This window comes from Pristiophorus japonicus, chromosome 21 (genome assembly GCF_044704955.1).
Source record: "Pristiophorus japonicus isolate sPriJap1 chromosome 21, sPriJap1.hap1, whole genome shotgun sequence".
In the NCBI taxonomy this organism is placed as follows: domain Eukaryota; kingdom Metazoa; phylum Chordata; class Chondrichthyes; family Pristiophoridae; genus Pristiophorus; species Pristiophorus japonicus.
Genome location: NC_091997.1, coordinates 34,943,040 through 34,970,908, shown reverse-complemented (window position 1 = coordinate 34,970,908; position 27,869 = coordinate 34,943,040). Strand labels below are relative to the sequence as shown.

Here is a 27,869-nt window from a genome sequence, read left to right as displayed (position 1 = left end):
CTTCGTAGTTATGGGACAAGGCAGTTCCTCGGGCAGTGTAGTGGTTCTTATGGGGCGCGGTGTCGGAGGGGGTGAGAAACATACATACAATGATATTGCAGCCGCCCCCGCCTCCTCGTAATACCCACACAGCCCCATTCCCTTCTTGCGGATGACTGATTGCTGGGATTGTCCCGGAGGCGCGCAAATTATGCCGAAAGTACATTCATCAGGCCCTTTGACATCCCTCCGTTTAATGCATCTGCTCCTTATACCCGTGGAGCACTGTACACATACTCTTATTCTTATTAAGATTCTTATTAGGATTCACTTGTAACCATGCATTAAAATAAGTCCTGTCCTTGCTCCAGTCCTTGGCTGCTGGGATGCACATTCCGTCCGTTAAATTAAACAAGACTCCATAGTTCATGTAGTTGTTTATTTCCAGCGTGCTCTGCTGTCCGTCGGTGTTGCCCAGGGTACGTGCATGTCGCAGGGCTATCCATATTACGAGTAGCGCCGTTCGTATTCCCATTCCGGTAAGTATTATCTGTAATTTTAAACAGATGGCCTGGTCATCACCAGGGGTTAAGTTTTTTGCTCTACGAGTGTCCCTGTCACCCTGCAAAATCAGAAGCACAAGGTTATAATCGAACCATTTCGAGCTGAATCTGTAGGGCGTGCGCCCATGTCTTTACCCACTTAAATATTACCCAAACTCCTATTATGACCAAGGCCAAAGCTATTCCTCCAAACATCGCTGTCTGCTTTACCGTTAGGTTGGGTTTGTGGACTACACCTACCCACCGTGGGGTACATTGGCTCTATTACCGTAGGTGATGGTGCTATGGCTGCGCACTGCACTATCTGTCTAGTCCCGTTATCTCTTCCAGCCTGTTTATCTTAGCTTTTAACTCTTGAATTTGTTTTATTGAGTATCTATTTCTTTATTGTATCAGACAAGTATTATTACATAAGCTAGTTCTGTTTTTATTTTTGTTTCCTCTGTTAGGTGAGTCTTTTTTTTAATTAAGAAATCCAAATGAATAATGTTCAGTATAAAACGGCTGTCAATGGAAAGGGTTAACTCCTTTCCAGGTTTGTAAGAAGACCTGATGTCATTACGTGACTTCACGTAATCATCTGAAAAAAAAGTCTTTGTGCCTTCAAAACTGGCTTCGAAATTAGGAATCCGTTAAAAACAGCATAAATCATTAGAGTAAACTCCAATGTTTTCTTAACTTCTAATTCAAGTACTTGCCAAAGAATTTTTTTTTAAATTGTTTTAAAACGAGACCACACATACAATAGCAATTTTGTTTACTGAAATTCAATTCTGTTTTTTTTTATTTCTCTCTTTCTCCTCGTTATCTTCAAAACCCTCCTGCTTGTTTAGACTGTTCGGGACATTTTTGATAAACACTGTCCATTTTGGAAATCTTTTCAAACTGCATTGAAACTTTTTCATAATTTAAAATTCGAATCCATGTAGAGTGTTTTTTACCTATTCCAATTTTTTTTTCCTTCTAATTAAACCAGTATCTTTTTCACAGCAAACATCAACTAGTATTTAGTAAGTTATGTCTTTTTCCCTTTAGTCCGTTACATCTTTTTTTCTTTCTTCAAATTAGGTTTTGTATTTTACACGGAGGGTTCGTAACTCCATAAAGTTGTTAATTTAAAATCATTTGTTTACTTTCAAAGTGGCGTCTTTATCTTTTTCTTTTTTTTTTCATAACTGGAATGGAGTCCAGCTTTGAGAGTTTGAGGGCTGCCTTTCGTTATCTCAAAATGCTCCAGTTTCAAAGTCGTTACTAAAGCTTGCTGTTTTTAACATTTTCCAAAAGTTCCTTTTACACCTTCGCAGATAGCTCGCTACTTGCCCAGAAGTTTGACCTGATCAGATTTAATTTAATCTTTTTCTTTTTTGAATCCACCTCAGTATTTTCTGTGCCTTCTCTGAATATCTCAAAATCCCAATTCAAACTTTGTAATTTCAATCTTTATTTAAAACTTTTTTTTTTTTGCTAGCAGCTCTTTTTTTTTTAAAGCATTCTTTATCTCATTCCGAGACTAAATTTATGTCTTTCAACCCAATCAATCATTGCATGTTTTCTTTCGGCAAGTAAGTGAGCGTGTCAAATGAATCTTTTGCTCAACAAACCTATCCTTTATACATTTGTTTACTTTCCTAGCTCCGTAACTTATCATCCGAATAAATCCACACCTGCGTTTCTAACTTAAATGTCTTAAAACTTCCCACATACAGGACAACACTACAAAGGGTTAAAAAAAGACTTTCACTCTGTTTCTAAAATAAACAGACACTTGCATTCCTCTTCCAACCAGGCTTTCGGAACATGAAAACATAAAAAAATTCATTCTGCAGTCAAAAATCACACAGGCACTTCTCACTCAACGATCAGACATTTACAATAGTCTCTCTTCTTGTTTTGGCCGGCTCTATTTTTGGATCCATGACCTTTCAGGGAATTCGTAGTTTTATCTAAATAATTCCTCACATAACTAGTTCCTGAGGATTCCACCCTGCTTTAATCATTTTTTCGATTAGCTTCTTTTGTTTTTCCGCCAGGTGGCGGGTAAGCGACCCTTCTGGTCCCCACTCGAGTTTACTTGTTTTCGTGGCCATTTCTGGGTAGGACTAGTACCGTTAGGAATCTACTCTCAGAGGTCCGCTTTCTACCTAGCGTAACTTGTAGTAAACCGTCTCCTAGCTACTGTCAGGTCACAAGTTCTGCTGTTACACAAACTTATACAATTCTTAAAACGCGTTTAAGCAATTCCCGCAGTGCTTACGTTAACCTTAACGACTATCTACCACCGCTTGGCCCGTTGGTCCGACCCTGTTCACAGGTTTGGATTCCGTTAGCCGCTGTACACCGCTTGGTTCTACCCCGGGGTATTTCAAATTACACTACTGGGTCCGGAAGATGTCTCTCGGTATCACGATCCCACGGTCTAAGTGTGTTCCCTACGCCTACTTGGTTCCTGGCCGTCACGTGGGACAAAAGTCCTCTTAATTCAGGCTCAGGCTAGGTGTTTGAGATATTAGACCGTCTCCTCGTGTCGATCAACCAGCTTCCACCTTCCGCACCCTTTATACTTAAAAATCGTTTTTTTTTTATACTCACCCGGGTTTTTCCAAGGGCGTCCAGCGACTCCGGGAAATCCCGTCGACTACGCCACTGTTAGCGTTAGTGTTTTCTTTGAAGAATCACTCAACACTCAGAGTCGGTTCCAATGCCGTCGCGGTCTTTATTACGCTTAGCGGGGAGGAAAACTCAGGACCGTATCCAGGTTTCTCTCCACAGAACAAAGGGTTACATTCACTTTTATATGTTTCACAACAGTTACAAACAGTTTACTACAGTTACACAGCCCATCACGGCTGGACACAAGCCAATCACAACGATTATAGATTACATATAGGTTCTTTTAACCCAATAGAATTCCCCTTATGTCTCAGGAACCATGTGTTCGTCTCTTGTCAGCTTGGGCTGATTGATAACTTTACTACAGGAGATAGGTTCTCTAACTAGTTCTGTCTTCTTGGAGAAATAATTGGTTTATAACCTTGTTTACAGGAGATGGGTTCTCTTATCTCTTTCTTCCTGGGGAATTAATTGGTTTATGGCCTTGAATATGGGAGATGGGTTCGCTCCTCATTATTCTTATCCTGCATCCAAGGCATTTCTATAGTGGGCCTCACAGGGTTATTGCTCGGTCATTGGACATTCAACAGTTCACAGCTTGACTACCTGATTTCCCATCATGCCTGGGCAGCCATTTTATGTGTGGCCACTTTAAACTTATATGCGTTTAGATATATCTAGCAGGTGCCTAATGCCTAGTATTCTGGTATATTCTAAAGGTGTCTACCTCCTACAACAACCCGAAACACCCTGCTCCCCTCTTTGGCCACTTGGGACCTTGTCCATGGTTCAACACAATTACAGGATTATTGATTTCAATTTCGCGCGACACATTTACGCTATCATGATATGTACTTTGTTGAATCCGCCTGCTCTCTACCTGTTCATGTAGATCAGGGTGAACTAACGAGAGCCTTGTCTTAAGTGCCCTTTTCATGAGCAGTTCAGCAGGTGGAATCCCAGTGAGCGAGTGGGGTCTCATGCGGTAGCTAAGCAGGACTGCAGTGAGCCTTCAGTTACCCTCTTCAAGCCCTACTTGATGGTTTGCACTGCTCTCTCTGCCTGACCACTGGATGCTGGTTTGAACGGGGCAGATGTAACATGTTTGATCCCATTACGGGTCATGAACCCTTTGAATTCGGCACTGGTAAAACATGGCCCGTTGTCACTCACAAGGATATCAGGCAGGCCGTGCATGGCAAACATGGCCCGCAGGCTTTCAGTAGTGACAACGGATGTGCTTGCCGACATTATCTCACATTCAATCCACTTGGAGTATGCATCTACAACCACAAGGAACATTTTACCCAAAAACGGGCCTGCATAATCGACGTGGACCCTGGACCACGATGTGGAGAGCCAAGATCATAAACTTAGTGGCGCCTCCCAGGGTGCATTGCTCAACTGCGAGCATGTGTTACATTTGTGAATGCAGGACTCTAAGTCCGCATTGACACCGGGTTACCACACGCGGGATCTGGATATCGCTTTCATCATTACAATGCCTGGGTGAGTACTGTGGAGGTCACTCATAAAAGTGTCTCTGCCCTTCTTGGGGACCACTACCCGATTGCTCCACAGAAGGCAGTCTGCCTGTATAGACATTTCATCTTTGCGCCGCTGGTACGGCTTTATCTCTTCCTGCATTTCCACTGGGACACTGGACCAGCTCCCGTGAAGCACACAATTTTTTACTAGGGACAGTAAACGGTCCTGGCTCGTCCAGGTTCTAATTTGTCGGGCTGTGACAGGTGATTGCTCACTCTCGAATAGAAACATAGAAACACAGAAAATAGGTGCAGGAGTAGGCCATCCGGCCCTTCGAGCCTGCACCACCATTCAATAAGATCATGGCTGATCATAATGCTTCCATAATCATGACTAAATCTGCGGGCTGTGCCATTTCCACCCCCATGGTGGGCAATGGCAGCCTACTGAGAGCATCGGCACAGTTTTCTCTGCCTGGCCTGTGGCGGATGGCGTAGTTGTATGCTGACAACGTGAGCGCCCACCTCTGGATATGGGCCGATGCATTCATATTTATTGCCCTTACTTTCGGAAAAAAGGGATATCAGTGGCTTATGGTCAGTTTCCAATTCAAATTTGAGCCCAAACAGATATTGATGCATTTTCCTTTACCCCGCAAACACACGTTAACACTTCTTCTTCAATCATGCTGTAGGATCTCTCAGCCTTAGACAGATTTCTGGATGCATAAGTTGTTATATATGTAAACATGTAAATACCTTGTCTAACCACCAGAGGGCTCATCCCCTGGAGTCCCAAGAGATCCCACAATCTACTTAAGGAGGCCTTACAGGCTGGAGAGTCGCTCTGGAGACCTGTAATAAAAGACTACAGTCACACTTTACTTTGAGCTCACAGTATCCAGTCAGACTTTTTATTCATACATAACAACTGGCGACGAGATACAGATGCCGATCCAAATGATGCAGAGCACAGTGGGCATCCTGGAGAAATTTTCGGAGGGAGATGATTGGGAAACTTTTGTGGAATGACTCGACCAATACTTCGTGGCCAAAGAGCTAGATGGGGAAGAGAGCGCTGCCAAACGTAGAGCGATCCTCCTCACCGTCTGTGGGGTACCAACGGATGGCCTCATGAAGAATCTGCTCACTCCAGCGAAACCCACGGAGAAATCGTATGACGATTTGTGCACACTGGTCCGAGAGCATTTGAACCCAAAGGAAAGCGTTCTGATGGCGAGATATCAGTTCTACACCTACAAAAGGTCTGAAGGTCAATAAGTGGCGAGTTATGTCGCCGAGCTAAGACGCCTTGCAGGACATTGCGAATTTGAAGGACATTTGGAGCACATGCTCAGAGACTTTTTCGTACTTGGCATTGGCCATGAAGTGATACTTCGCAAACTTTTGACTGTAGAGACCCTAACCTTGAGTAAAGACAAAGCGATAGCCCAGGCGTTCATTGCCACCAGTGACAACACTAAGCAAATCTCTCAGCACCCGAGTGCTGCTACAAGTACTGTGAACAAAGTGATGTTGTTTTCAAATCGCAACGTACAGAGCAGGCCCCACATGCCTGCAGCTGCACGTCCGCAGATGTTTCAGAGTCCACATCAAGGGTGATGAATGCAAGGCCATTAACACCTTGTTGGCACTGCGTGGATAATCATCGTTTCCATTCATGCCAATTCAAAGGATATGTTTGCAAGGGCTGTGGAACAATGGGACACCTCCAACGAGTGTGCAGGCGAGCTGCTTAACCTGTTAAACCTGAAAACCACCACGTTGCAGAGGAGGACAGATCCACGGAGCATCACTATGAACCAGAGCCTCAGATAGAGGAGGCAGAGGTACATGGGGTGCACACATTCACCACGAATTGTCCCCCGATAATGCTGAATGTTGAACTAAATGGACTCCCGGTGTCAATAGAGCTGGACACAGGCGCGAGCCAGTCCATCATGGGCAAAAAGACTTTCGATAAATTGTGGTGCAGCAAGGCCTCAAGGCCAGTCCTGACTCCCATTCGTATGAAACTGAGAACTTACACGAAGGAACTGATTCCCGTAATCGGCAGTGTTACTGTAAAGGTCTCCTACGATGGAGTGATGCACAAGCTACCACTCTGGGTGGTACCGGGCGATGATCTCACGCTGCTCGGCAGGAGCTGGCTGGGAAAGATATGCTGGAACTGGGATGATGTCCGAGCGCTCTCGCCCGCTGACGTCACTTCGTGTGCCCAGGTCTTAAACAAGTTCCCCTCGCTGTTCGAACCAGGCATCGGGAAGTTCCAAGGTGCAAAAGTGCAGATCCACCTAATTCCGGGGGCATGACCCATCCATCACAAGGCGAGAGCAGTACCGTACATGATGAGAGAGAGGGTGGAGATCGAGCTGGACCGGCTGCAACGAGAGAGCATCATTTCGCCGATCTAATTCGCCGAGTGGGCCAGTCCAATTGTTTCAGTCCTCAAGGGAGACGGCACAGTCAGAATCTGTGGTGATTACAAAGTAACTATCAATCGTTTCTCCCTGCAAAATTAATACCCACTACCAAAGGCTGATGACCTTTTTGCGACGCTGGCAGAAGGAAAGACGTTCACAAAGCTGGACTTGTCCTCGGCCTACATGACGCAGGAGCTGGAGGAATCATCAACGGGCCTCACCTGTATCAACACGCACAAAGGTCTCTTCATTTACAACGGATGCCCGTTTGGGATTCGATCAGGCGCGGCGATATTCCAGAGAAACATGTAAAGTTTACTGAAGTCGGTCCCGCGCACGGTGGTCTTCCAGGACGACATCTTGGTTACAGGTTGGGACACAGTCGAGCATCTGCAGAACCTGGAGGAGGTTCTTAGTCGACTCAACTGCGCGAGTCTCAGGTTAAAATGCTTGAAGTGCATTTTCCTGGCACCTGAAGTGGAGTGGAGTTCCTGGGGAGGAGGATCACGGCGAATGGCATCAGGCCCACCGATTCGAAGACGGAGGCAATCGAGAACGCAGAGAGGCCACAGAACGTGACGGAGCTGTGGTTGTTTCTAGGACTCCTGAACTACTTTGGTAACTTGTTACCAGGTCTCAGCACACTGCTAGAACCACTGCACGCCTTACTGCGTAAAGGAGTCAAATGGATATGGTGCAAAAGCCAAGAAAATGTCTTTGTAAAAGCTAGAAAATTGTTATGCTTAAACAAATTGCTTGTGTTGTCTGATCCATGTAAGTGTTTGGTACTAGCATGTGATGCGTCGTCGTACAGGGCGGGTGTGTATTGCAACAAGCTAATGAATCTGGGAAATTGCAACTGGTTGCTTATGCATCCAGAAGTCTGTCTAAGGCTGAGAGATCCTACAGCATGATTGAAAAAGAAGCGCCAATGTCTGTTTATGGGATAAAGAAAATGCATTAATATCTGTTTGGGCTCAAATTTGAATTGGAAATTGGAAATAAGCCACTGATATCCCTTTTTTCTGAAAGTAAGGGCAATAAATATGAATGCATCGGCCCATATCCAGAGGTGGGCGCTCACGTTGTCAGCATACAACTATGCCATCCGCCACAGGCCAGGCAGAGAAAACTGTGCGGATGCTCTCAGTAGGTTGCCATTGCCCACCACTGGGGTGGAAATGGCATAGCCCGCAGATTTAGTCATGGTAATGGAAGCATTTGAGAGTGAGCAATCACCCGTCACAGCCCGACAAATTAGAACCTGGACGAGCCAGGACCGTTTACTGTCCCTAGTAAAAAATTGTGTGCTTCACGGGAGCTGGTCCAGTGTCCCAGTAGAAATGCAGGAAGAGATAAAGCCGTACCAGCGGTGCAAAGATGAAATGTCTATACAGGCAGATTGCCTTCTGTGGGGTAAACGGTTAGTGGTCCCCAAGAAGGGCAGGGACACTTTCATCAGTGATCTCCACAGTTCTCACCCAGGCATTGTAATAATGAAAGCGATAGCCAGATCCCATGTGTGATGGTCCGGTATCGATGCGGACTTAAGAGTCCTGCAAGCACAAATGTAACACATGCTCGCAGTTAAGCAAAGCACCCAGGGAGTTGCCACTAAGTTTATGGTCTTTGCCATCCAAACTGTGGTCCAGGGTCCATGTCGACTATGCAGGCCTGTTTTTGGGTAAAATGTTCCTAGTGGTTGTAGATGCGTACTCCAAATGGATTGAATGTGAGATAATGTCGGCAAGCACGTCCGCTGCCACCACTGAAAGCCTGCGGGTATGTTTGCCACGCACGGCCTGCCTGATGTCCTTGTGAGCGACAACGGGCCATGTTTCACCAGTGCAGAGTTCAAACAGTTCATGACCCGTAATGGGATCAAACATGTCACATCTGTCCCGTTCAAACCAGCATCCCATGGTCAGGCAGAGAGAGCAGTGCAAACATTAAGCAGAGCTTGAAGAGGGTAACTGAAGGCTCACTGCAGACTCGCCTATCCCGAGTCCTGCTTAGCTACTGCATGAGGCCCCACTTGCTCACCGGGAATCCACCCGCTGAACTGCTCATGAAAAGGGCACTTAAGACAAGGTTCTCATTAGTCCACCCTGATCTGCATGAACAGATAGAGAGCAGGCGGCTTCAACAAAGTACATATCATGATAGCGCAAATGTGTCACGCGAAATTGAAATCAATTATCCTGTATTTGTGTTGAACTATCGACAAGGTCCCAAGTGGCTTCCCGGCACTATTGTGGCCAAAGAAGGGAGCAGGGTGTTTCAGGTCAAACTTTCAAATGGACTCATTCACTGGAAACACTTGGACCAAATCAAAATCAGATTCACGGACTATCCAGTGCAACCCACATTAGACCCTATCTTTTTTGACACCCCAACACACACACCGGTGGCAATCGACACCGCGGTTGGCCACAATGCAGAACCCATCACCTGCAGCAACCCAGCAGGACTCACCATACCAGGCAGCCCAGCAAGGCCAGCTGCACAGCAGACCAGCGAGGGCCCAACAAACGATTCACCAAAACCAGCATTTGCACCGAGACGATCAACCAGGGAAAGAAAGGCCCCAGGTCGACTCACCTTGTAAATAGTTACACTATGACTTTGGGGGAGGGGGGGGGGGGGGAGTGTTGTTATATATGTAAACCTGTATATACCTTGTGTAACCACCAGAGGGCTCATCCCCGGGAGTCCCACAGGACCCCACAATCCCTTAGGAGCACAGGTACTTAAGGAGGCCTCACAGGCTGGAGAGGCACTCTGGAGACCAGCAATAAAAGATCAAGGTCACACTTTACTTTGAGCTCACAGTATCGAGTCAGATTCTTTATTCATACATAACATAAGCAACCGGTTGCAATTTCCCAGATTCATTAGCTTGTTGCAATACACACCCGACCCCGTACCATGACGCATCACATGCTAGTACCAAACGCTTATATGGATCATACAACATAAGCAATTTGTTTGAGCATAACAATTTTCTAGCTTTTACAAAGGCATTTTCTTTGTTGTTGCCCCATACCCATTCGTCTCCTTTACGTAGTAACGCGTGCAGTGTGATGAGACCCGGTAAGAAGTTACCAAAGTAGTTCAGGAGTCCTAGAAACGACCGCAGCTCCATCACGTTCTGTGGCCTCAGTGCGTTCTCCATTGTATCCGTCTTCGAATCAGTGGGCCTGATGCCGTTCGCTGCGATTCTTCTCCCCAGGAACTCCACTTCAGGCACCAGGAAAATGCACTTCCGAGCGTTTTAACCTGAGCCCCACGCGGTTGAGTCGACTAAGAACCACCTCCAGGTTCTGTAGATGCTCGACGGTGTCCCAACCTGTAACCAAGATGTTGTCCTGGAAGACCACCGTGCATGGGACCGACTTCAGTAAGCTTTCCATGTTTCTCTGGAATATCGCCACGGCTAATCGAATCCCAAACGGGCATCTGTTGTAAATGAAGAGACCTTTGTGGGTGTTGATGCAGGTGAGGCCCTTTAATGATTCCTCCAGTTCCTGCGTCATGTAGGCCGAGGTCAAGTCCAGCTTCGTGAACGTCTTTCCTCCCGCCAGCGTCGCAAAAAGGTCATCAGCCTTTGGTAGTGGGTATTGATTCGGCAGGGAGATTGATAGTTACTTTGTAATCACCACAGATTCTGACGGTGCCATCTCCCTTGAAGATTGTTGAATTTGATCGGCGAAATGATGCCCTCTCGTTGCAGCCAGTCCAGCTCGCTCTCTACCTTTTCTCTTATCATGTACGGTACTGCTCTCGCCTTGTGATGGATGAGTCGTGCCCCCGGAATTAGGTGGATCTGCCCTTTTGCTACTTGGAACTTATTTGAAGGGAACGTGTTTAAGACCTGGGCACTTGGAGTATCGTCAGCGGATGAGAGCGCTCGGATGTTGTCCCAGTTCCAGCGTATCTTTCCCAGCCAGCTCCTGCCGAGCAGCGTGGGACCATCGCCCGGAGCACCGCTCCATCGTAGGAGACCTTTACAGTAGCACTGCTGATTACGGGAATCAGTTCCTTTGTGTAAGTTCTCAGTTTCTTGCGAATGGAGTCAAGACTGGCCTTGAGGCCTTGCTGCACCACAATTTATCGAAAGGCTTTTTGCTCATAATGGACTGGCTCGTGCCCGTGTCCAGCTCCATTGACACCGGGAGTCCATTTAATTCAACCTTCAGCATTATCGGGGGACACTTTGTGGTAAATGTGTGCACCCCATATACCTCTGCCTCCTTGGTCTGAGGCTCTGGTTCGTCGTGATCCGCCATGGATCTGTCCTCCTCTGCAACATGGTGGTTTTCAGGATTAACAGGGTTTGCAGCTCGCCTGCACATACGTTGGAGGTGTCCTATTGTTCCACAGCCCTTGCAAACGTACCCGTTGAAGCGGCATGAATGGAAACGATGATCACCCCCGCAGCGCCAACAAGGTGTTAATGGCCTTGCATTCATCACCCTTGATGGTGGACTCTGAGACATCTACGGACGTGCAGTTGCAGGCATGTGGGGCCTGCCTTATACGTTGCAATTTGAAAACAACATCACTTTGTTCACAGTACTTGTAGTAGCACTCGTGTGCTGAGAGATTTGCTTTATATTGTCACTGGTGGCAATGAACACCTGGGCTATCGCTATGTCTTTACTCAAGGTTGGGGTCTCTACAGTCAAACGTTTGCGAAATATCACTTCATGGCCAATGCCAAGTACGAAGAAGTCTCTGAGCATGTGCTCCAAATGTCCTTCAAATTCGCAATGTCCTGCAACGCGTCTTAGCTCGGCGACATAGCTCGCCACTTCCTGGCCTTCAGACCTTTTCTAAGTGTAGAACAGGTACCTCGCCATCAGAATGCTTTCCTTCGGCTTCAAATGCTCCCGGACCAGAGTGCACAAATCATCGTACGATTTCTCTGTGGGTTTCGCTGGAGCAAGCAGAATTTTCACGTGGCCATACGTTGGTGCCCCGCAGACGGTGAGGAGAATCGCCCTTCGTTTGGCAGCGTTCGCTTCTCCTTCCAGCTCGTTGGCCACGAAGTATTGGTTGAGTCGCTCCACGAAAGTTTCCCAATCATCTCCCTCCGAGAATAGAAACATAGAAACATAGAAATTAGGTGAAGGAGCAGGCCATTCGGCCCTTTGAGCCTACACCGCCATTCAATAAGATCATGGCTGATCATTCAACCTCAGTACATGTTTCCTGCTTTCTCTCCATACCGCTTGATCCCTTTGGCCATAAGAGCCATATCTAACTCCTTTTGAATATATCTAATGAACTGGATTTCTCCAGGATGCCCACTATTCTCTGCATCGTTGGGTTCGTCATCTGTATCTCGTCGCCAGTTATTATGCATGAATAAAGAGTCTGACTGGATACTGTGAGTTCAAAGTAAAGTGTGACCTTTGTCTTTTATTGCGGGTCTCTAGAGTGCCTCTTCAGCCTGTGAGGCCTCCTGAAGTACCTGTGCTCCTAAGGGATTGTGGGATCCCTTGGCATTCCAGGGGATGAGCCCTCTGTTGGCTACACAAGGTATATACAGGTTTACATATATAACAGAAACGTTTATACGTGACCTTCACAGTACCCACCCAGGCATAGTCATGATGAAGGCTATCGCTAGGTCGCACGTTTGGTGGCCTGGCATTGACTCGGAATTGGGGAGTCCTGCGTACAGCAATGTAACACTTGCTCACAATTGAGCAATGCACCAAGGGAGGCCCCACTGAGTCTGTGGTCATGGCCCCCCAAACCGTGGTCCAGGGTCCACGTAGATTTTGCTGGTCCCTTTCTAGAAAAGATGTTCCTAGTAGCAGTGGACGCTTACTCCAAATGGATTGAATGCATAATAATGTCGTCATGTACGTCCACTGCCACCATTGAAAGCCTCAGGGCATGTTCGCCACCCATGGTTTGCCCAACATCCTTGTTCGTGACAAAGGACCATGTTTCACCAGAAATTCAATGAGTTCATGACCTGCAATGGCATCAAGCATGTCAGGTCTGCGCCGTTTAAGCCCGCATCCAATGGTCAAGTGGACGGTCAGTCCAAACCATCAAGCAGAGCTTGAAACGGGTGACAGACGGTTCCCTGCAGACCCGGTTATCTCGGATTCTGTTCAGCTATCGCACGTGACCCCACTCGCTTACCGGGGTTCCCCCTGCAGAATTGCTAATGAAGAGTGCACCCAAAACCAGGCTCTCCTTAGTCCACCCGGATCTCAATGATCATGTAGAAACCCGGCATTGCCGGCATAACATGTACCACGATCGCGCGGCTGTATCACGCGACATTGAGGTAAATGACCCTGTGTTTGTTTTTAATTACAGTCATGGTCCCAAATGGGTTGCTGTCACTGTGTTAGCCAAGGAGGGGAATAGAGTGTTTGCTGTCAAACTTTTGAATGGACTAACGTACAGAAAGCACTTGGATCAGACCAAACTGCGGTTCACTGACAACCAAGAACAGTTTGAAGAGTACATTACCATCAATGATCCACCCACACATACCCAACCAGCAATCGACCTCGCGGTTAACCACGAGGATGAACCCACCATGCCCAACAGTCCGATCAGACCAGCCACACCGCAGTGCAGCAATGATCCGACCGACTCACCCATGCCAGGACTTCAACTCAGGTGATCAACCCGGGAACGCAGAGCCCCGGATTGCCTCAACTTGTAAATAACTTGTATCTAAGACTTTGGGTGGGGGGGGAGAATTATGTTATGTATGTAAACATTACCAATGTGTAAGACTTGCCACCAGGGGGCGCACCCAAGGGTCACCTGCACAACCTGGGCAAGTAGGTATAAAAGGCGGTCCATCACGCTGTTTCTGTACTCTGGAGTTACAATAAAGAGACCAAGGTCACAACAGTTTGAGCTTAAGATATACAGTCTTGTGGAGTTATTCTAAACGTAACAGGTTGCATGCACTTTACTATTTGTAATAGGGATATCCAATTCAGCTTGCATTTATATCGCGCCTTTCACGTCCTCAGGGCATCTGAAAGTGTTTCACAGCCAACGTGTAGTCACTGTTATTTTACAGGCTAAACAGCATTGAGATAAGTGGCCAATTGATCCATGTTTGGCAGTGAGGGTGGAACAATGAATGTTCAGAACACCAGGAGAACTCCTGCTCTTGTTCAAATAGTTTTAACATCTCATCCCAAGTATGAAACCGAAGTCACAGGTGAGCTGATGTGCTTGAAGTGGGGTTCAAACCACAACCTTCTGACTCGGAGGCAAGCTTATAAAAAATTCATTTCCAGGATTTTTGGAAGGGGAGGTAGAGGGGGAGCAGGGAATTGTAGGCCGGTTGGCCTGACATCGGTGGTGGGGAAAATGTTGGAATCAATTATTGAAGATGAAGTAGCAGCGCATTTGGAAAGCAGTGACAGGATCGGTCCAAGACGGCATGGATTTGTGGAGGGGAAGTCGTGCTCAGCGGATCTTCTGGAGTTTTTTGGGGATGTGGCTCGGAGAGTGGACGGGGGAGAACCAGTGGATGTGTATTTGGACTTTCAAAAGGCTTTTGACAAGGTCCCACACAGGAGATTAGTGTGCAAAATTAAAGCACATGCTATTGGGAGTAATGTATTGATGTGGATAGAAAACTGGTTGGCAGACAGGAAGCAGAGAGTCGGAATAAATGTGTCCTTTTCAGAAAGGCAGGCAGTGATCAGTGGGGTGCCGCAGGGTTCAGTGCTGGGACCCCAGCTATTTACAAACGACATCAATGATTTAGATGAAGGAATTGAATGTAATATCTCCACGTTTGCAGACGACACTAAGCTGGGCGGCGGTGTGAGCTGTGAGGAGGATGCTAAGAGGCTGCAGGGTGACTTGGACAGGTTAGGTGAGTGGGCAAATGCATGGCAGATGCAGTATAATGTGAATAAATGTGAGGTTATCCACTTTGGTGGCAAAAACAGGAAGACAGACTATTATCTGAATGGTGACAGATTAGGAAAAGGGGAGGTGCAACGAGACTTAGGTGTCATGGTACATCAGTCATTGAAGGTTGGCATGCAGGTACAGCAGGCGGTGAAGAAGGCAAATGGCATGTTGGCCTTCATAGCTAGAGGATTTGAGTATAGGAGCAGCAAGGTCTTACTGCAGTTGTACAGGGCCTTGGTGAGGCCACACCTAGAATACGGTGTTCAGTTTTGGTCTCCTAATCTGAGGAAGGACGTTCTTGCTATTAAGGGAGTACAGCGAAGGTTCACCAGACTGATTCCTGGGATGGCATATGAAGAGAGACTGAGCCTGTATCCACTGGACTTTAGAAGAATGAGAGGGGATCTCATAGAAACATACAAAATTCTGACGGGATTGGACAGGTTACAGGCAGGAAGAATGTTCCCGTTGCTGGGGAGTTCCAGAACCAGGGGTCACAGTTTTAGAATAATGGGTAAGCCATTTAGGACCAAGATGAGGAGAAACTTCTTCACTCAGAGAGTGGTTAACCTGTGGAATTCTCTACCGCAGAAAGTTGTTGAGGCCAGTTCGTTAGATATTTTCAAGAGGGAGTTAGATATGGCCCTCACGGCCAAAGGGATCAAGGGGTATGGAGAGAAACCAGGAAAGGGGTACTGAGGTTGAATGATCAGCCATGATCTTATTGAATGGCGGTACAGGCTCGAAGGGTTGAATGGCCTGCTCCTGCACCCAATTTCTATGTTTCTATGTTTCTATTTGGGTGTCGCTGGCAAGGCCGGCATTTATTGCCTGTCCCTAATTGCCGCTTGAGAAGGTGGTGGTGAGCCGCCTTCTTGAACCACTGCAGTCCGTGTGGTGAAGGTGCTCCCACAGTGCTGTTAGGGAGGGAGTTCAAGGATTGTGACCCAGCAACAATGAAGGAGCGACCAATATATTTCCAAGAGTCCTACCAATGGAGCCAAAGTAAAACACATCTTTGAATCAGGCAATGGAGTAGAAAGTGTACAAGGAAATTTGGATGGGGAAGTGTCAAAATGTGATGAAATTTGAGGTTCATTGAGAAATGAAAGATGAGAGTAGGTCGAACAGAGATGGAACTGGTCAGAGTCAAGGAAATGCCAAGAATATTGTAGAAGAGCATCAGCAGTGGGTGGAAGAGTATGGTGGTGGGTACCTCAATTATACTCCTACTATATAAAGTTCCATATGCTTTAAGATAGACTTCATCAATGTACACTATTTTGCACCATAATCTGCATTACATGATGCTTTGAGAACAAAGCAGCCCGCTTGATTGGCACCTCATTCCCTACCTTCAACGCTCTCTCCCTCCACCACATGGCTGCAGTGCGTACCATCTACAAGATGCACTGCAGCAACTCGCCAAGGCTTTTTCGGCAGCACCTCCCAAACCCGCGACCTCTACCACCTAGAAGGACAAGGGAAGCAGGCGCATGGGAACACCATCACCTCCAAGTTCCCCTCCAAGTCTCACACCATCCTGACTTGGAAATATATCGCCGTTTCTTGATCATCGCTGGTCAAAGTCCTGGAAATCCCTCCCTAAAGCAAGTGTGAAAGCAAGTTGTGAGGAGGACGCAAAATCTGTAAAGGGATATAGAAAGGCTAAGTGAGTGGGCAAAAATTTGGCAGATGGAGCATAATGTGGGAAAATAGTGAGGTATCCACTTGTACATGAAACATAAAAAGTTAGCATGCAGGTACAGCAAGTAATTAGGAAGGCAAATGGAATGTTGGCCATTATTGCAAGGGGGATGGAGTATAACAGTAGGGAAGTCCTGCTACAACTGTACAGGGGATTGGTGAGATCACACCTAGAGTACTGTGTACAGTTTTGGTCTCCTTATTTAAGGAGGGATATAATTGCATTGGAGGCAGTTTAGAGAAAGTTCACTAGGTTGATTCCTGAGATGAAGGGGTTGTTTTATGAAGATAGTTTAAGCAGGTTAGGCCTATACTCATTGGAGTTTAGAAGAATGAGAGATGATCTTATTGAAACATATAAGATTCTGAAGGGGCCTTGACAGGGTAAATGCCAAGAGGATGTTTCCCCTTGTGGGGGAATCTAGAACTAGGGGGCATAGTTTCAAAATAAGGGATCGCCCATTTAAATTGGAGATGAGGAGGAATTTCTTCTCTCAGAGGGTTGTAAATCTGTGGAATTCTCTGCCCCAGAGAGCTGTGGAGGCTGGGTCGTTGAATATATTTAAGGTGGAGATAGACAGATTTTTGAACGATAGGGGAGTCAAGGGTTATGGGGAGCGGGCAGGGAAGTGGAGTTGAGACCATGATCAGATCAGCCATGATCATATTAAATGGCGGAGCAAGCTCGAGGGGCCAAATGGCCAACTCCTGTTCCTATTTCTTATGTTCTTATGTTCTCACTGCACTGTGGAAGCACCTTCACTACACGGACTGCAGTGGTTCAAGAAGGCGGCTCATCACCACCTTCTCAAGGGGCAATTAGGGATGGGCAATAAATGCTGGTCTTGCCAGCGACGCCCACATCCCAGGAACGAATAAAAAACACATATGCTATATAATGTACTGTGCTCAAAGTATTATAACTTTAACTACACAAAGATGTTATATATTCCATGCATTACTTGACCTATTGAAATTTGTTATTATCGTTGCTTTGCTGATTGTAAAAATGGAGTTCGCCCTGTAAACATTCAGAAACGTGTGGGTAGAATTCCAGAAAATTACATTAGGGTTGGGATCCGGTATAAGGTTTATAAAATGAGAATACCCTGCCTCCACTTGATCACATTCCATCTTCCTTCCTGGTTTTTATCGCGATTTTAAGTTAGTTACCCGACAGCCCGTAACTTACAAATATTGTCTTTTGTTGTGTCATTTTAAAACGTAAACGCTCAAGTTTTACGTTATGAGAACAGTCAATAATTGGGTTACATACCAAGCAAGGGCGCCCACAAATCCACGATGTGAGTTGGTCGGAGCAGGGAGTTGGTCGCTGGGGTGTGTTGGAGAATGTGAGCGGGTAATTGCTGGCTCGGGGCCGAGTAGACGCTGAATGATCAGTCTTTAAACTGAGGCAGGGACCTCTGATTGTCCATGTCACCAAATAGAAGTCCACCAGATGTGCCGGGGACCTTCTCCTTAGTGATGTTACAATTGGATGTGTTCTGGAACCCTGAGCAGCGCCTCTAAAAAACACAAATCGTGACAACCAGCTCACACGCTGACCTCTCACCGCATCCACCCAATCTCATTGGGAAAGGTTCTTTTCACTTTTAGTGTGAAGGCTTCACTATGGAGGAACCCTCAACCTCAACTCGGCAGTTAAGGCAGAGCACCATGGAGAGGAAGATGAGTGCCATGGCTTGTACCATCTTCAATGAGCTTCGCCTTGAGGGAAAACTCTGCGATGTGGTTATCAGGGTCAACGGGATCGACTTCAACGCCCATAAGAACATCTTATGTAGCTGCAGCTCCTACTTTCGGTCAGTAACTGGAGCAAATAGGCTTCCTCCTTAACCCTTCCGTCTTAGTGTCTGTATGGTCCCGAAAGTGACGATGCTGAAGAGAAGTGTTGCGAGGTGATTCACCCAAAAATTGTTCTTTGAAGCTCAACCAATTCAAATTGTAAAATGAAATTCAGAATTCACCAAATGATAAGTTGCAACCTTTTTAATACAACACAATTGCTGTAGGACCCATCTGAATACATAACTTTATAACACTTCACAGAAAGATCATAATATTCCCCATCAAAGACTGCAAGAGTTGGAAATTGCCGACACTCATTGCAAGAGAGAGTTGGCCAGAGAGTGTCCTGTATGGCTTCTCTTCCACCTCCTGCACCCTTACCTCTCTGGAGCCCGTCCCCCTCCTATTTCTCATCTGCATGCTGCCCCTCAGCGACCTCATCCAAAAACACATCCTCAGGTTCCACATGTACGCTGACGACACCCAGCAATACCTCACCACCACCTCTCTCAACCCTGGATATGTCATGCTGCGTGTCTGACATCCAGTATTGGATGAGCAAAAATTTCCTCCAATTAAGCACTGGGAAGACCAAAGCCATGTCTTCACTCCCCACCACAAACTCCATTCCCTGGCTACCATCTGAGATAGAACTGTTCGCAACCTTGTTGTTCAATATGATCCTGAGCTGAGATCCTGCCCCATATCCTCTCCATCACCAAGACTGCCTACTTCCGCCTCCATAATATGGTCCGCCCCCGCCACTACTTCATCTCATCTGCTGCTGAAACCCTCATCCATGCTTTTGTTACTTCCAGACTCAGATATTCCAATACTCTTCATGCCAGCCTCCCATCTTCCACCCTCCTTAAACTTGAGCTCATCTGCTGCCTGTGTTCTAACTTGCACCAAGTCTCATTCACCTGCAAATTTGCAGATCCCAATGCAGTTTTCCAGGCATAACTGGGATTCAAGGAATTCACAACAAGCTCTGACAATTCCCAGGACGTTGAACTGATCCGCAGCAGCCATTAGCTCCTGGTCCAGCAACACCTCAATTTTGAAATTCTTATCCTTGTGTTCAAATCCCTCCATGACCTCGCCCCTCCCTATCTGTGTAACCTCTTCCAGCCCTACAACTCTCTGAGAACTCTGCGCTCCTCCAATTCTGGCCTCTTTTACAACCCCAATTTTTTTCAACCCATCATTAGCGGCCGTACCTTCAGCTGCCTAGGCCTTAAGCTCTAGAATTCCCTCCCTAAGCCTCTCCGCCTCTCCCTCTACCTTTAAGACCCTCCTTAAAACCTACCTCTTTGACCAAGCTTTTGGTCACCTGTCCCAATATCGCTACGTGGCACGGTTTGATAAATTTTGTTTGGTAAGGCGCCTTAGGCGCCTTGGAACGTTTTACTATGTTACTATATAAATGAAAGTTGTTGTTGCAGTAACGAAGAGCAGCCATTGCTGATAGAACCATATGACAGCAAGAAAAGGGGAGCAACAGAGTGTCGGCAAGCTATTCAGTAAAGTGAGGCATCACAGCCAATTCCAATGCTGGACAGGGAACCTCATTCGAGGCTTAGTGCAGATTTAAATCCTCTTGCATTGATTAATATTTATCTCAGCCTTTCTTACTTGAAGCATGCTTGTACCAAAGTACCCACAGGTGGATTAGTATAGAGCACCCCCAAAATGAGAGAGAGAGTGAGGTGGAATGGTTAGGTAGAAGCATTCTCCTCCTTATCCTAAGATTGATGTATCCTTTGCTCTGCAGGGCTCTATTTACAAGTGGCTGGAACAGCATAGAGAAGAAGGTGTACAACATCCCAGGGGTGTCCCCTGACATGATGAAGCTCATTATAGAATATGCATACACTCGGACAGTACCAGTCACCGTGGAGAATGTCGAGAGGCTCCTGGCTGCTGCGGATCAGTTCAACGTCCTGGGAATTGTCAGAGCTTGTTGTGAATTCCTTGAATCCCAGTTATGCCTGGAAAACTGCATTGGGATCTGCAAATTTGCAGACTACTACTTCTGCCCAGAGCTTCGACATAAAGCCTACATGTACATTCTGCACCATTTTGAGGAGATAGTGAAGGTGAGTGAGGAATTCCTAGAGCTGTCAGCCTTTGAGCTCAGAGACATCATTGAGAAGGATGAGTTGAATGTGAAACAAGAAGATGTAGTGTTTGATGCCATTCTCAAGTGGATTGCCCAAGACCCAGACATCAGGAAAAAGTGCATTGTCATCCTACTACCCAAGGTACATTATGAGCTAGGTGTATCTTTTGTATCAATGAAATATTTTTGTTGTAAAGGAGAGGGATTGAGGAGACTGATTGGATGCATGGGTTAGCACACTGTCCCTTCACCTCACACCTGAGTTTGAGTCCTACCAAGACTGTTTTTTGCTCTTGTTGGCTCTGTCGGTCCTACACTGGGGCAAACTCGATCCAATTGCTAGTGAGCAGTGGTCCACAGCTGAAAACTGCCAATAATTTGGCATTAACTGAGCACCCTCACTCAGAGTCTGAAATAGATGCGCAATGTAGAATACAAACATAATATTTAGCTTCAAAGTTTTGTGCTTGTTTAAAAAATTGTGTTATTTTACATTCTCTATCTTTGCCTCTTTGGAATCCTCCACTCCCCCCCCCCCCCCCAACTCCCATGGTCCAAGCCATTCCCCAGGGGAAATGGTTTGAAGGGTCTTTTTCACATAAAGACACCGGGGAGAACGCCCCTGCTCTTCTTTGAAATAGTGCCGTAGAATCGTTTACATCCACCTGAGAGAGCAGACAGTTTCGGTTTAACATCTCACCAGAAAGACGGCACCTCTGACAGTGCAGCACTCCCTCAACACTGCCCTGGAATGTCAGCCTAGATTTTTGTGCTGAAATGGACATGTAGCTGTCTTCCTTGTGAGGAAGTACCTAGAACTGCGAGGATGAAGAAATCACCAGTTGGAAGAACCCACTGAGTGCCGATGAATGTTGGAGCTTGAGCCCATTAACCACTTAATGGCACTTTATGACTCCTTCTTTCTTTAATTGCTGCAGACAGATGATAAATGGGTAGAAGAGTCTTTGGATTACTATATTTCTAGTTAACTAGTTCCCTTGAGTAAGTTAGAGAGCCACATATCCTCAGATAGTCAAATAACTACGGCTGTCTGGTATGAGGTGCTGAGGTAGTCTAAGATAGATAGACCCTCCAGTTGGTTAGGCTGTCCAGGAACCCACCGACTCCACACCTTTAAGTACAAGCAGTGGCCAGGATTGGGACTTAGAGCTCAAGTCTCCATCTCATGAGCATGTGCATTAAGGTGTCCTGCTACCAGCCAGCCACCATTATCATTGATCTGCAAATCCATTGTTATACATGTGGACTTGTATTTACTCTGTACAGCCACAAGAAGGCTCATTCCCCGGAGTCCCAAGGGATCCTATAATCCCTTGGGAGCACAGGTATTTAAGAAGGCTTCACAGGTTGGAGAAGCACTCTGGAAACCTGCAATAAAAGACTACGGTCACACTTTGCTTTGAGCTCACAGTGTTCAGTCTGGCTCTTTCGCCATACACTACAACTGGCGACGAGATACAGGTAACGAACCCAAAGATGCAGAGAACAGTGGGCATCCTGGAGAAATTTTCGGAGGGAGATGATTGGGAAACTTTTGTGGAGCGACTCGACCAATACTTCGTGGCCAAAGAGCTAGATGGGGAAGAGAGCACTGCCAAACGTAGAGCGATCCTCCTCACCGTCTGTGGGGTACCAACGGATGGCCTCATGAAGAATCTGCTCACTCCAGCGAAACCCACGGAGAAATCGTATGACGATTTGTGCACACTGGTCCGAGAGCATTTGAACCCAAAGGAAAGCGTTCTGATGGCGACATATCAGTTCTACACCTACAAAAGGTCTGAAGGTCAGGAAGTGGCGAGTTATGTCACCTAGCTGAGACGCCTTGCAGGACATTGCGAATTTGAAGGACATTTAGAGCACATGCTCAGAGACCTTTTCGTACTTGACATTGGCCACGAAACCATACTTCGCAAGCTTTTGACTGTAGAGACCCCAACCTTGAGTAAGGCCATAGCGATAACCCAGGCGTTCAGTGCCACCAGTGACAATACGAAGCAAATCTCTCAGCACACAAGTGCTGCTCCAAGTACTGTGAACAAAGTGATGTTGTTTTCGAATCGTAACATGCAGGGCAGGTCACACATACCTGCAGCCACACGTCCGCAGATGTCTCAGAGTCCACCATCAAGGGTGATGAATGCAAGGCCATTAACACCTTGTTGGCGCTGCGGGGGGTGATCATCGTTTCCATTCATGCCGACTCAAAGGATACGTTTGCAAGGGCTGTGGCACAATGGGACACCTCCAACGAGTGTGCAGGCGAGCTGCTAAGCCTGTTAAACCTGAAAACCACCATGTTGCAGAGGAGGACAGATCCACGGAGGATCACTACGAACCAGAGCCTCAGATAGAGGAGGCAGAGGTACATGGGGTGCACACATTCATCACGAATTGTCCCCAGATAATGCTGAATGTTGAACTAAATGGAGTCCCAGTGTCAATGGAGCTGGACACGGGCGCGAGCCAGTCCATCATGGGCAAAAAGACTTTCGAAATGTTGTGGTGCAACAAGGCCTCAAGGCCAGTCTTAACTTCAGTTCGCATGAGACTAAGAACTTACACTAAAGAACTGATTCCTGTAATCGGCAATGCTAGCATAAAAGTCTCCTACGTTGGAGCGGTGCACAAGCTACCATTATGGGTGGTACCGGGCGATAGTCCCACGCTACTCAGCAGGAGCTGGCTGGGAAAGATACGCTGGAACTGGGACGACGTCCGACACTCTCGCCCGCTGATGACACTTCGTGTGCCCAGGTCTTAATCAAATTTCCTTCACTGTTCGAACCAGGCATTGGGAAATTCCAAGGAGCAAAAGTGCAGAGCCACCTAATTCCGGGGGCGCGACCCATCCATCACAAGGCGAAAGCAGTACCATACATGATGAGAGAAATGGTAGAGATCGAGCTAGACCGGCTGCAACGAGAGGGCATCATTTCACCGATCGAGTTCAGTGAGTCGGCCACTCCTATTGTCCCAGTCCTCAAGGGAGATGGCACTGTCAGAATCTGTGGCGATTACAAAGTAACTATCAATCGTTTCTCCCTGCAGGAGCAATACCCACTACCAAAAGCCGACGACCTCTTTGCAACGCTGGCTGGAGGAAAGACGTTCACGAAGCTGGATCTGACTTCAGCCAACATGATGCAGGAACTGGAGGGATCATTGAATGCCCTCACCTGCATCAACACGCACAACAGATGCCTGTTTGGAATCCGATCAGTGGCGGCGATATTCCAGAGAAACATGGAAAACTTACTGAAGTCGGTCCCGCACATCGTGGTCTTCCAGGACGACATCTTGGTCACAGGTTGGAACACTGTCAAGCACCTGCAGAACCTGGAGGAGGCTCTTAGTCGACTCATCCATGTGGGGCTCAGGTTAAAATGCTCGAAGTGCGTTTTCCTGGCGCCTTAAGTGTAGTTCCTGGGAAGGAGGGTTGTGGCGGACGGCATCAGGCACCAACGTGAAGATGGAGGCAATCGAGAACGCACCGAGGCCACAGAACGTGACGGAGCTGCGGTCGCTTTTGGGACTCTTGAACTACTTTGGTAACTTCTTACTGGGTCTCAGCACCCTGCTAGAACCACTACATGTCTTACTACAAAAAGGGAGCGAATGGGTTTGGGGCAAAAGCCAAGAAAATGCCTTTGTAAAAGCAAGAAAATTGTTACGCTCAAACAAATTGCTTGTGTTGTATGATCCATGTAAGCGTATGGTACTAGCATGTGATGCATCGTCATATGACATTGGGTGTGTATTGCAACAAGCTAATGATTTCGGGAAACTGCAACCAGTTGCTTATGCATCCAGGAGTCTGTCTAAGGCCGAGAGAGCCTGCAGCATGATTGAAAAAGAAGCATTAGCGTGTGTCTATGGGGTAAAGAAAATGCATCAATACCTGTTTGGGCTAAAATTCGAATTGGAAATTGACCATAAGCTACTCATATCCCTATTTTCCGAGAGTAAAGGGATAAATACCAACGCATCGGCCTGCATCCACAGATGGGCGCTCATGTTGTCCGCATACAACTACGCCATCCGCCACAGGCCAGACACAGAAAACTGCGCCAATGCTCTCCGTAGGTTGCCATTCCCGCCACGGGGGTGGAAATTGTCATGTATCTTACATTATTATATATAACTGTATCCTAACATGCTATACATGACTGTAATAAGATATTGACCTGTAACCACCAGCATACCTTACCACCAGGGGTGCACTTGCAAGAGACAGGTATATAAGGGCAGGTCTCAGGCAAGTGTAGCATTCCAGAGCTGTGAAATAAAGGTGCAGGTCCAGAGTGACCTTGACTTCACAACATGCCTCGTGTGATTCTGTACTGAGGGGACAGGACTTTACAGTGGCGACGGGTTACGAGATTACAGAATCCACAGAATGGCGAACAACGGATCAGATGAAAAGTACAATGCGGGAGACAATTGGGAGGACTTTATAGAAAGGCTCCAGCAAAGCTTTGTAACCAAAGACTGGTTAGGCGACGATAAGGCAGACAAGAGAAGAGCCCATCGCTTGACCAACTGTGGCTCGAAAACATGCGCTTTAATGAAGGATTTGTTGGCACCCGAGAAACCAGCAAGCAAGTCGTTTGAAGAATTGAGCACACTGGTAAGAGACCACCTGAAGCCAGCGAGCAGCCTACACATGGCCAGACACAGGTTCTACAACTACAGACGCTGTGTGGGCCAGAGCATACCTGACTTTGTGGCGGAACTTCGGAGGTTGGCTAGTTATGTGAGTTCTCCGATGAACTGAGGAGAGAAATGCTGAGAGACTTTTTCATTGAAGGAATAGGCCACGCAGGCATATTCCGAAAGCTCATAGAGACCAAGAACCTGACCTTAGAGGCAGCAGCACTGGTTGCACAGACATTTTTGGTAGGGGAAGAAGAAACGAGGTTGATTTACAATGCAGGTACGACAACTAACAAAATATTGGAACAAGAAGTTCACAGCACTAAACAAGCTGCTACTCCCACACACAGACAAAACCGGGAGAACAGGTTCTCGACAGCAGGCAGGAGCCATCAAGGGCCACAGGAACGGCCGTTCACACCTCATCAACCCACAATGCGAGCAATCAACTACAAACTGAGAGAAGCTCAAGAGAGATCAGCCAGATGCAGCTCATTCTTTGGGAACACTTTGAACAATGGAACAGGTCTGTGCTGGAGGTGTGGGGGTGGGCACTTGGCAAGGCGATGTCGATTTCAGCAGGTTGTTTGCAGAAATTGTGAATATACAGGGCATTTGGCCCGCATGTGCAAAAAAACGGCAGCTCGGCTGGTATACGAATCGGATGGGTCAAAAAGCGGACCAGAAGATGGTGGGGACAGTACCTGGGACACCGATGTACAGCGGGTCAACATGATCAATGGCCGCTGCTCCTACAACAGGACGCCTCCTATAATGATGAGGGTCCTACTCAACGGGATATCTGTCAACATGGAGCTGGATACGGGAGCGAGTCAATCTCTCATGGGCGCTCAACAATTTGAACAACTGTGGCCGCATAAAAGAGACAGACCAAAACTCACAAGGGTCGACACCACACTAAGGACCTATACCAAAGAAATCGTACCAGTCCTCGGCAGCGCCATGCTCTCTGTCACACACAAAGGGACAGTGAACCGACTTCCCCTGTGGATTGTCCCCGGAGACCCCCCAGCACTGGAGAAGCTGGCTGGCAAAACTAAACTGGAAATGGGATGATGTCCATGCCATGTCATTAGAGGAACGGACCTCCTGCTCAACAGTTATAAAGCGATTTGAACATCTCTTTCAGCCAGGTGTGGGCACTTTCAAAGGGGCCAAAGTCAAAATCTACATCACACAGGATGCTTGACTGGTCCATCACAAAGCCAGAGCTGTACCCTATGTGATGAGGGAAAAGATTGAATACGAACTAGACAGGCTTCTGCGGGAAGGCATTATATCACCTGTGGAATTTAGCGACTGGGCAAGTCCCATCGTCCCAGTCATGAAGCCTGATGGATCCGTACGAATCTGTGGGGACTACAAATCTACCATAAACAGAGTCTCCCTACAGGACCAGTACCCGCTGCCCAGAGTGGAGGACTTATTTGCCACATTGGCTGGAGGTAAATTTTTCTCTAAATTAGACCTCACATCTGCGTATATGACACAAGAATTGACCGAGGAATCCAAGCTACTCACCACCATCAACACACATCGAGGCCTTTTCATGTACAATCAATGCCCATTCGGCATCAGGTCGGCAGCTGCCATATTCCAGCGCAACATGGAGAGTCTGCTCAAGTCCATCCCGGGGATGGTTGTATTTCAAGACGACATACTTATTACGGGCAGGGACACCGACTCCCATTTGGAGGAAGTACTAAAGCGGTTGGATCGGGTAGGCCTACAAGTCAAGAAATCCAAGTGCCTGTTTCTCGCACCCAAGGGTGAATTTTTGGGCAGAAGGATTGCCGCTGATGGAATCCGCTGCACAGATGCCAAAACAGAAGCAATTCGCCTGGCACCCTGGCCCCGGAATGTCTCAGAATTGCGCGCCTTTCTCGGGCTACTCAATTACTTTGGGAACTTAAGCACGCTGCTGGAGCCTCTCCACGTGCTACTCAGAAAGGGGTGCAATTGATTTTGGGGGGATGCCCAGGAACGCGCCTTCAATAAGGCACGCAACCTTCTGTGTTCCAACAGTGTTTTGACTTTCTTTGACCCAGGTAAAAAGCTAGTTCTCACATGCGATGCGTCAGCGTATGGGGTCGGGTGCGTTTTGCAACATGTCAATACTGCGGGCAAATTACAACCCATATCTTATGCCTCCAGGTCACTTTTGCGGGCGGAGCGCGGGTATGGAATGGTAGAGAAGGAGGCGCTCGCTTGCGTGTACGGTGTCAAAAAGATGCACCAATACCTTTTCGGGGCCAAGTTCACATTAGAAACCGACCACAAGCCCCTCCCGTCCCTTCTATCCGAGAGCAAGGCAATAAACGCCAACGCCTCGGCTCAAATTCAACGGTGGGCACTCATGCTGGCGACCTACGACTACACCATAAGGCACAGACCAGGCACAGACAACTGTGCCGACGCACTCAGCAGGCTACCCCTGGCGACCATGGAAGGGTCTGACGAACAGGACTGAGAGATAGTCATGGAAATCAATGCCTTTGAGTCCACAGGTTCGCCCATGACGGCTCGCCAAATC

General features: G+C 47.2%; 1 protein-coding gene and 1 long non-coding RNA gene across 2 annotated transcripts in view; both read left to right on the top strand.

The window, feature by feature from the left end:
• The window catches only part of LOC139233931 (uncharacterized), a 58,019-nt gene extending 44,067 nt beyond the window's left edge, over positions 1 to 13,952 (top strand). Inside the window, exon 3 of the long non-coding RNA XR_011588241.1 lies at positions 13,426 to 13,952. This is a non-coding gene — a long non-coding RNA (uncharacterized lncRNA). The remainder of the gene's footprint in view (positions 1 to 13,425) is intronic.
• Positions 13,953 to 20,290: 6,338 nt separating this feature from the next.
• LOC139233642 (kelch-like protein 10) overlaps positions 20,291 to 27,869 on the top strand; it is a 29,594-nt gene continuing 22,015 nt past the window's right edge. Inside the window, exon 1 of the mRNA XM_070864053.1 lies at positions 20,291 to 20,780. Coding sequence (XP_070720154.1) covers positions 20,361 to 20,780 — 420 coding nt within the window. The 5' untranslated portion in view covers positions 20,291 to 20,360. The remainder of the gene's footprint in view (positions 20,781 to 27,869) is intronic.